General features: G+C 49.6%; 1 protein-coding gene across 1 annotated transcript in view; it reads left to right on the forward strand.

Annotated features, from left to right (window-relative positions):
• kiaa0319l (KIAA0319-like) overlaps positions 1–10,000 on the forward strand; it is a 62,670-nt gene that overhangs the window by 40,300 nt on the left and 12,370 nt on the right. The window contains exons 39-48 of the mRNA XM_079749289.1: positions 735–1,003; positions 3,096–3,164; positions 3,675–3,924; positions 4,100–4,198; positions 5,127–5,224; positions 6,189–6,276; positions 7,204–7,296; positions 7,931–8,063; positions 8,748–8,853; positions 9,469–9,591. Of these exons, the coding sequence (XP_079605415.1) occupies positions 735–1,003; positions 3,096–3,164; positions 3,675–3,924; positions 4,100–4,198; positions 5,127–5,224; positions 6,189–6,276; positions 7,204–7,296; positions 7,931–8,063; positions 8,748–8,853; positions 9,469–9,591 (1,328 nt within the window). The remainder of the gene's footprint in view (positions 1–734; positions 1,004–3,095; positions 3,165–3,674; positions 3,925–4,099; positions 4,199–5,126; positions 5,225–6,188; positions 6,277–7,203; positions 7,297–7,930; positions 8,064–8,747; positions 8,854–9,468; positions 9,592–10,000) is intronic.

A 10,000-nucleotide genomic window follows, 5' to 3' on the forward strand; every position in this document is an offset into this window, starting at 1 on the left:
AGTGCATTCTCTGTGTGGCTTCAAGGCCGAAGTTGCATTAATTCACCTGCATCCCATAATATGCCCCGTCGCGACAGAAGGGCCGTGGATCAGGGAACTGTCCCAGTTTGGCCCCCCATCCGGATTAGAACTATTCTAAAGTCACTTTAGAGCTACATTCAGCTTACAACTTTATGGTCTGCTTAGAACTCGGTAGAATGGTTGGACTTTCTACAGACACAGTTGTAGAAAGGCCACTCTAGGACTATTCCATCTGTTTGGATCTCTATGGTCAGTTTATTTAGGATTATGGTCTGTTTAGAACCCTATGGTCTGTTTGTTTAGAACTCTACGGCCTGTTTAGAACTCTTCAGTCTGTTTGTTTAGAACTCTATGGTCGGTTTGGAACTCTACGGCCTGTTTACTTAGAACTCTGTGGTCGTTTCAAAACTGATTTTCAACACTACATTGGTTTTGAACTCTGCATTCTTTTCTGATCTCAGTTGCTTTGGCTCTGGCTCGTGTCTTCAGCCAGGCTGTGTCAATAAATGTCCTCCAAATATAATATTATTCATCAAGCATTTCTATTGTTTCGAAATGAGAACCACATTGTTGGCTGCAGTCCAACATGTGTTTCCAGATAACATACCCTTTCAACTGTTGCTTTAGCCTTCCCTGCTTTATTAGTATTCATTGACCTGTTCTCTCTCCCCGGATCCTCTCCCCCCCCTCCCCTCTCCACCACGTCCCGGCAGAAGTCTCGGCTAACCTCTGCAGGGTGACGGGAGGCGTCCTGGGCATGCACTGGAGCAGCGTCCTGGGCCTGGGCTGGAGGCCCCTGGCCCGGGGGAATGCCGGCGCCACCTGCTGGCAGTCCTGCTGCCTGTCGCCCAGCTGCGGCGCGGTGTGGAGCCTGGGGGGCCACTGCGTCCAGCTCAGCTGCTCCAGGGACCGGGGCTGCGCCATCGACTTCCTGCCCCAGCCCCACCAGGAGTCCCTGGGCCTGCTGCAGATGCTGGACAAGGTAGGGCTCCCCCTGGATCCCCCGGGGTCCATGGGGGCCTCTGGATCGGGTCCCCCATCATGCGTTAGCCAGGGTTAGGTCAGGCTATCTTCAGATCTAAGGGAGTACTCATTCGGATGTAGGGGAGTACTTTTTCGGATGTAGGGGAGTACTTCTTCGGATGTAAGGGAGTACTTATTCGGATGTAGGGGAGTACTTCTTCGGATGTAAGGGAGTACTTCTTCGGATGTAAGGGAGTACTTCTTCGGATGTAAGGGAGTACTTATTCGGATGTAGGGGAGTACTTATTCGGATGTAAGGGAGTACTTCTTCGGATGTAAGGGAGTACTTATTCAGATGTAGGGGAGAACTTCTTCGGATGTAAGGGAGTACTTCTTCGGTTGTATGGGAGTACTTATTCGGATGTGGAGGAGTACTTCTTCGGATGTAAGGGAGTACTTATTCGGATGTAAGGGGGTACTTATTCGGATGTAGGGGAGTACTTCTTCGGATGTGAGGGAGTACTTCTTCGGATGTAAGGGAGTACTTATTCGGATGTAAGGGAGTACCGTATTTTCCGCACTATAAGGCGCACTTAAAAGCCGGTAATTTTCTCAAAGAACGACAGTGCGCCTTATAATCCGGAGTGCCTTATATATGGATCAATTGGTTAATTGGTTGATCCATACTGGTTGTAAACGGCGCTCTGTCAAAATGTTTCAGTATGAAAAACCAATAAAAACAATTTAATAATAATAATAAATGTTTCACTACGACTACGATAAAGCCACACCGCTTGCAGCATTACGGCTATCGTAGTCAGTGCACACAGCATTTTACTGCGCTTACTCACGGAAGGTCACACTATACGATCACAGAGCCAGGAAATCGGGCGGAAGACTGGCCACACTACAAGATGCGAGGGTGCGATGCTCTACTTTGTATCATTCACGTTTGCAAGATATTTAAAAATCTAAGGTTTGGAACTGCGTAATTGTGTTTTACTTTTTTGTCATAAAGGTTACAGTTTTATATCTGCTAAATGCAGCAACTCGTCCTCACAGTTGCGTTGCGCGTGACGAGCTATACAATTAGCACAGCTCCATCTAGTGGATGCATAACGCATCCCCAGTCAAATGTTTGACTGCAGTATCTTCTATGCTATGCGCCTTATAATCCGGTGCGCCCTATTTATGAAAAAAGTTCTAAAATAGGTCATTCATTGAAGGTGCGCCTTATAATCCGGTGCGCGTTATAGTGCGGGAAATACGGTACTTATTCGGATGTAGGGGAGTACTTCTTCGGATGTAAGGGAGTACTTATTCGGATGTAGGGGAGTACTTCTTCGGATGTAAGAGTACTTTTTCGTGCATGCGTTGGAATCAAATGAGCTCTCATCCCAAGGAGTAGTTGGCCCATTGATGCCCCTTTGGTTTGATTCATACAAAGCCCGGAACATGTTGCTCAAGGTTTTCAGTGATTTTATTTAATTGTTTTAATGGGAATCAGAACTCTTTCATATTAACAAATAGCTTTGCAGTTCCTGCTTGAATGGCGGGTGAGTTTAGGTTTAAAGGAGCAATAAGCACTATTTACAGGAAGTTCCTGTAACAATAAATATATCGAACGTAATAAAAATGTCCCTTGCCCTAAGCCATACCCAAGAAACGATGCCCAATCGAACACTCACAGATCAGCTTAGTTGGTAGACAGCAGAGAAATGCAGGCAATCGGGGGTTTGACTTTAAGGAGACATTTCCTGATTGTTCATTATAAAACTACCGGCTAGCCCTGTTTTGTTTTGGCCAGCAGGATGATCTTCTGGCAGCCTACTTCACAGTCAGATGGCACATTTCCTGAGAACATAAGATTCACAGCTAGCTGCTGGAATGTGGAATTATGAGTTATTGGATCCTTTTGACTTCTTGATCCTTTGTTAAAATCCTTGGCTAAATGACAAATCTAGTCATCACACTGTTGGGACCGATACAGATTATTATGACCCCACTATGAACAACGATTGAGCCACCAAAAAAGGCCATACGAGTTTGAATGATATATTCCTGAAGTTTCTCCACTGTGTATCTGACCTGTATCTGACCCGTTCTCCCAGGGCCCGGTGATCCAGAAGCGATCCGTCAGGCAGCGCCGAGCACACAGAACCCATCCCCACGTCAACACGGTAAGAGGGCCGGGTCATCGGGGGGGGGGGGGGGGGGCGCTGTCACTGTCCAGGGCCCACACACTCATTACACACAAGCTGTACTTTAGACTGTAGGTGCACTGTTGGCCATGTTCATTCAGTTAATGTGAGGTGCTTGGGAAAATAGTCTTTCCTTCCTCCCGCCCTTCCTTCCTCTCTTCCTCCGTTCATTCCTTTATTCCTTGCTCCCTTCCTCTCTCCTTCCCTCCCTACCTTCTTTCCTCCCTCACTCCCTCCCCTCCTTCCTTCCTTCCTTCCTTCCTTTCTTCCTCTCTCCCTTCCTTCCTTCCTTCCCTTCCTCTCTCCCTTCTTCCCTCCCTTTCTTCTTTCCTTCCATCCTTCCTTCAGTACCTCCTTAATTCAAGCTAAGATATGAGTAGTTTATGCTCCTAGACACTAGCAGGTTAGCTGTCGCAGGCTAATAGGGTTGACAGCGTATCCCAGACACGGCGCCTCCCTTCACCGTCCCTCTCCTCCCCCCCACCCCAGAGGAGCACCACCCTGGCCACCCTGGAGCCCCCACCCGCCGGCGCTCTCCCTCCCACCACCCCCAAGAGCAGCAGCCTCGGCCCGTCGGCCAATGGGAGTGCAGAATCGCCAGCGCCGCCCGTCCGCGCCCAGGACCCGCCGGCGTCGACGGGCCCGTCCACCGAGGTCGCCGCGACCTCCAGCGCCACGGAGGGCGCGGAGGAGGACGTTGCCACGGTTATGGCGGCGCTGGCCAACCCGACGGCAGCAGGTAAGACGGAGACGGAGACGGGAATGTGTGCCCCCCCTGTGTGGATGCTTGTTGCCATGGCGATCTCCTGAACGATTTAATCATCGATCAATCACCGTTAACCGAATCCCCCCCCCCCCCCACCCCGGTCCTGTCCTGTCCCGTCTCCGTGGCGACGCTGCGGTTGCATTGGCAGTGAGGGAGCTGGCCGTGTCGGCGGGGCAGAGTGTGGAGGTCATCCTGCCCAACAACGAGGTGGAGCTCAACGCCTTCGTGGTCCCGGCCGCCAAGACCGGTACAGACGCACACACACGCACAAACGAACACACCGACACACACGCACACGCACTCACTCACTCACCCACTCGCTCACTCTCTCACTCACTCACTCACATACACTGACATGCACGCACACATACACTGACTTGCACGCACACACATACAGATATACACACACACCACAAAATACTGTTATTGTTAGGGTTAACCCTTCTCCCCATCCCATGATATTATTGGCACTCAACTGTTTATAGTACTATAAATTAGGGCTGTCAAATGAACGCGCAATTTTTTAACGTGTTAAAAAAATGTACGCAGATTAATCGCGCTTCTATAGTGCCCTTTGACCCGGTGCGTCATTTGCGTTGAAACAAAATGGAGGCAGACCAGAAGACGCTGCTCGGCCCCGTGAACGGAAAATTCATGTTTGAACAACTCCCAGACAGTACTGTAGATAGCAACACCGTTATCTGCAATCTCTGTAGTAAGGAATTTTCCTATCAGTTCATGAACCCTTAAATATCACCTCAACGCAAAAACGTTTGGTAGCAAGCTGGCAGGTACGAGCTGCCACCGCCCCTGAAGCTGGCGCTAGCAGCCAGCCTCGTCAAGCCACACTCGACTGAGATGCATTGAATCTTGAGTGACATGGAAATGTTATTAATTTGATCTTGAAATGCACCGTATGTTAATGAAAGACATGTTTTAAATAAAAGAGATCGATAATTTTTAATCGCTTGACAGCCCTACTATAAATGTTTAATTGCTCCGGTGTCTGAGCAGTTTGGTAGGTCATGGATGCTTTGGTCAAAAGCACACCTACCAAGATTCTGCTGAACAGTGTCACGTGTGTTTAATCCATGTGAATGCACATTCACACACTGTCTCTGTTTGGCACGATTCCTCTGATTGATGTTGATACACTTGTTTTACTTGTTTTCCAGGCTCCAAGTATTCGTTTGACTGGCATCTCATCACCCACCCCAAGGACTCCAGCGGAGAGATGGAGGGGAAGTACAACAAGACACTGAAACTGAGCAGGGTGAGACGCAGCACACACCCTATCAAGCATCCTATCAAAGTCACCCACACAATCACTGTTCTGGGAAGTCATTTCATTAGAGACGTTCTCAGAATCTGTCGGTTTAACTCTCACTCTCTGCGTCTTTGTCCTTCCCCCTTTCTATCTGTTTCTCTCTCTTGATCTCCCTCTCTCTCTCTCTCTGTCTCTCTTTCTCCCTCTATCTCCCTCTCTCTCTCTCTGTGTCTCTCTATCTCCCTTTATCTCCCTCTCTCTCTCTGTGTCTCTCTATCTCCCTCTATCTTCCTCTCTGTGTGTCTGTGTCTCTTTATCTCCCTCTCTCTCTCTGTGTCTCTCTATCTCCCTCTATCTTCCTCTCTGTGTGTCTGTGTCTCTCTATCTCCCTCTCTCTCTCTCTCTGTCTCTCTATCTTCCTCTATCTTCCTCTCTGTGTGTCTGTGTCTCTTTATCTCCCTCTCTCTCTCTGTCTCTCTATCTCCCTCTATCTTCCTCTCTGTGTGTCTGTGTCTCTTTATCTCCCTCTCTCTCTCTGTCTCTCTATCTCCCTCTATCTTCCTCTCTGTGTGTCTGTGTCTCTTTATCCCTCTCTCTCTCTGTGTCTCTCTATCTCCCTCTATCTTCCTCTCTGTGTCTGTGTCTCTCTATCTCCCTCTCTCTCTCTCTCTGTCTCTCTATCTCCCTCTATCTTCCTCTCTGTGTGTCTGTGTCTCTTTATCTCCCTCTCTCTCTCTGTGTCTCTCTATCCCTCTATCTTCCTCTCTGTGTGTCTGTGCCTCTCTATCTCCCTCTCTCTCCCCCCCTTTATCTTTCTGTCTCCCTTTCTCTCCCGCCCTGTGTCTATCTCCCTCTGTCTCCCTCTCTCTCTCTCCCCCCCTGTGTCTCTCTATCTCCCTCTGTCTCCCTCTCTGTGTGTCTGTGTCTCTCTGTCTCCCTCTCTCTCCCCCCCCCTCTGTCCCCTCCCCAGCTGACAGCCGGCCTGTACGAGTTTGAGGTGATCGTGGACGGAGACGGCGGCCACGGCGAGGGCTACGTCAACGTCACGGTCAAACCAGGTGAGCTCAGTCGCCTGTCAACACAAACACCGACACTACACCCCCACACACCTCCATAGAGGGGCCTGCTCTCTCTGAACACCCCCCCCACACCCCAAAGTCCAGATGAAGAGGCCTGTTATAGCTGCGTATAGATTAACCCCTGCATCACAGAGCTATAGAGTATAAGGTGAACCCCCTGGTGCAGTAGAGAGAAAGGTTGGTCTAGTGGGTATGGTTCTGGACTCTTGGCCTGAAAAGGTCCCGGGTTTTCAATCCCCAAATATCCACCGCCATACCTGAAGGGATCCCTGAGCCTAAGATGTCGGGTCGCTTATCTTCCTGTCAACAACACGTGTTTACATTCATTCAAACCCCGGATGAATGCCAACACATCCTGTGAGCATGCTCAGCTGGTGTGTGCTCAGTGCTTAGCCTGAATCACGTAGCCTGCGTCCTTGTTTGTTCTGGTGGACCGGGACATGCGGCGGCGGCCTGTTTGAACAATACCTTGTTGTACTTGTTGTTGATCTTCTATTTTACCTTGTGCCTTATTGGATCTCGCTGTACTCTGTTTACCTTATTTTTAGCTCACTGTTCTAACCTCTTTTATTTGATTTTTTATCTTGTGCCTTGTTGAATCTCACTGTACTCTGTTTACCTTATTATTAGCTCACTGTTTTAACCTCTTATCTTCTTTATACCTTGTGTGTATCTCGCTGTAATCAGTTTAAAACAATGAGGTTAAGAGAAGTGTATCGCTTTTTTTTTTTCTTCACAAAAGCCCTTCTAGGGATGGGTGTTGCATATCAGCATCCGCTATAAGCACTATGAAACTTGCATTGGATAGCTGCTCTCAGCTTGTCTATGTACACTGTATCCGTCCCTATCAAATAAACCATCAATAATAATAATAAATCAATGACCTCTGTGTCTCACCCCCCACAGAACCCCGCGTCAACAAGCCTCCCGTCGCCGTGGTTTCCCCCACCTTCCAGGAGATCACCTTGCCCACCAGCTCCACGGTGATCGACGGCAGCCGTGAGTCTGACACGCCTACACCGAGAGCCCCATGAGACCCCTATTAGCGGCCCCCCCCCCCCCCCAGGGAGAAAGACGCATTGGAACTAGTTTCGGCGACGTCAGCCATCATGTGTTGCTATTCTTTAATGTTGAGTGTGAGGCACCTCATCTACGTCCTTTTAGTTGAACATGAGCATTAAGAACAAAATTTATAACTAAGCAGAAATGCAAACATGAGCAGAATAAGAGGATTGTGTCGTAGCCATTCATTCTGCTCTCTCTGTCCCCCTTACTCTAACGCTCTCTGCCCACGGTATCTCTCTGTTTCTCTCATTATCTGCCTTACCTCAATCTCTCTCCCTATATTCTCTTGGTCTCTCTTTTCCTTATGTTTTCTCCCATTCTCCATCTCCATACCGTCTCTCTCTCCCTGCAATATCTCGTTCCATACGTTATCATGTCTATGTATGCTCTCTGTCTCTCTCTCTCCTTCACGTCCTAATCTCCCTCCTTATGTTCTCTCTCACTCTCCATACACTATGTCTCTCTCTCTCTCTCTCTCTCTCTCTCTCTCTCTCTCTCTCTCTCTCTCTCTCTCTCTCTCTCTCTCTCTCTCTCTCTCTCTCTCTCTCTCTCTCTCTCCCCCCCTCAGAGAGCTCTGATGACGACAAGCTGGTGACGTGGCGCTGGGAGGAGGTCAAAGGGCCCCTGAGGGACGAGAAGGTGACCGGAAACACGCCCATCCTCACCCTGAGCCGCCTGGTGCCTGGGAGCTACACCTTCATGTGAGGACGGCCCTGCGACCCGTGCCAATATACATGGGAAATGTAGTTTTCTCCCATTCCATTTACAGCATCGAGGATAAATTGCGCCAGTGAAATGTAGTTCTTTGACACTGTCACTGTGCAGCATCAGAACTGGACCAGTGGGAAATGTAGTTCTCTCACAGTCACTGTGAAGTCAAAGTACAGCATCAGAACGACATTAGGGGGGAAATGTAGTTCTCTCACAGTCACTGTGAAGTCAAAATACAGCATCAGAACTGGACAAGTGGGAAATGTAGTTCTCTCACAGTCACTGTGAAGTCAAAGTACAGCATCAGAACGACATTAGGGGGGAAATGTAGTTCTCTCACAGTCACTGTGAAGTCAAAATATAGCATCAGAACTGGACAAGTGGGAAATGTAGTTCTCTCACAGTCACTGTGAAGTCAAAGTACAGCATCAGAACTACATTAGGGGGGAAATGTTCTCTTACAGTATCTACAGTAATATTACGTTGATTGGGAAAATTAGCATTGCAACTATTAAAGAACAATAGCTTCGAAGGCAAGTCTTGCAAGTCGTATGGTGAATCAAACGGGTCAGGATGTGGGTCAGGATGTGGGTCAGGATGTGAGCGGTCCTTGCAGTCCTGTCGTAGTATTCAGTCCAACATCAACAGGGGAACTCTCTCCTCAACGTCCACAGCTTGACGGTGACCGACTCGGACGGAGTTCAGAACTCCACCCAGGCCACCCTACTGGTGAACAAGGCCACGGACTACAAACCAGTGGCCAACGCAGGGCCCAACCAGGTAGGAACCATTCACACCGGAACCCTTCTTCTGCCGTGGGGAGGGGGGGACTGCTTTCGGAGAAGCACACACGTATGACGGATATTAATGCTTCAAGGCAATGCTGGAAACACTATACACTAACGCTATATGGACAAAAAGTCCATCTTTCAAGATATTTCAACTTTCTTCATCATGGTAAATTAACTGTTGATGTCTGTGTTGGGGGCAGGATAGCTTAGTAGTCACTAGGGCGTCTCCTCGCCAAAAGGTACTCGGTTCGATCCCCAAGTTCCACAGCCTCTAACCTGTAGTGTATTGGTTGCAGTCTGAGCTTGCTTCAGATAAAAGTTTATGCCTAATGGAGACATAAATGCAAATGTACAAATTGATTCAAAATCTGTGTGTGTGTGTGTGTGTGTGTGTGTGTGTGTGTGTGTGTGTGGTTGACTGCAGGATGAACTGAACCTGGGTGTGTGTTGGTTGTGGTGAACAGCAGGATTAACTGAATGTGTGTGTGTGTGTGTGTGTGTGTGTGTGTGTGTGTGTGTGTGTGTGTGTGTGTGTGTGTGTGTGTTGTGGTTGACTGCAGGATTAGAACTAAACCTGTGTGTGTTCTGGCGGCGGTGTCTGCAGGTGATCACGCTGCCCCGTAACTCCATCACCCTGTACGGCAACGAGAGCACCGACGACCACGAGCCCCTGAACTACGAGTGGTCCCTCAGCCCCATGAGCAAGGCCAAGGTGGTGGAGATGCAGGTCAGGACTCAGAGAGATGTGGAGGGGTGGGGGTGGAGGTCAGGACTCAGAGCGAGGTGGAGGTCAGGACTCAGAGAGATGTGGAGGGGTGGGGGTGGAGGTCAGGACTCAGAGCGAGGTGGAGGAGGTGGGGGTCAGGACTCAGAGCGAGGTGGAGGAGGTGGGGGTCAGGACTCAGAGAGATGTGGAGGGGTGGGGGTCAGGACTCAGAGCGAGGTGGAGGAGGTGGGGGTCAGGACTCAGAGAGATGTGGAGGGGGTGGGGGTCAGGACTCAGAGCGAGGTGGAGGGGGTGGGGGTCAGGACTCAGAGCGAGGTGGAGGAGGTGGGGGTCAGGACTCAGAGAGATGTGGAGGGGGTGGAGGTCAGGACTCAGAGAGATGTGGAGGGGGTGGGGGTCAGGACTCAGA

Source organism: Pollachius pollachius (genome assembly GCF_949987615.1).
Source record: "Pollachius pollachius genome assembly, chromosome: 13".
Taxonomy (NCBI): domain Eukaryota; kingdom Metazoa; phylum Chordata; class Actinopteri; order Gadiformes; family Gadidae; genus Pollachius; species Pollachius pollachius.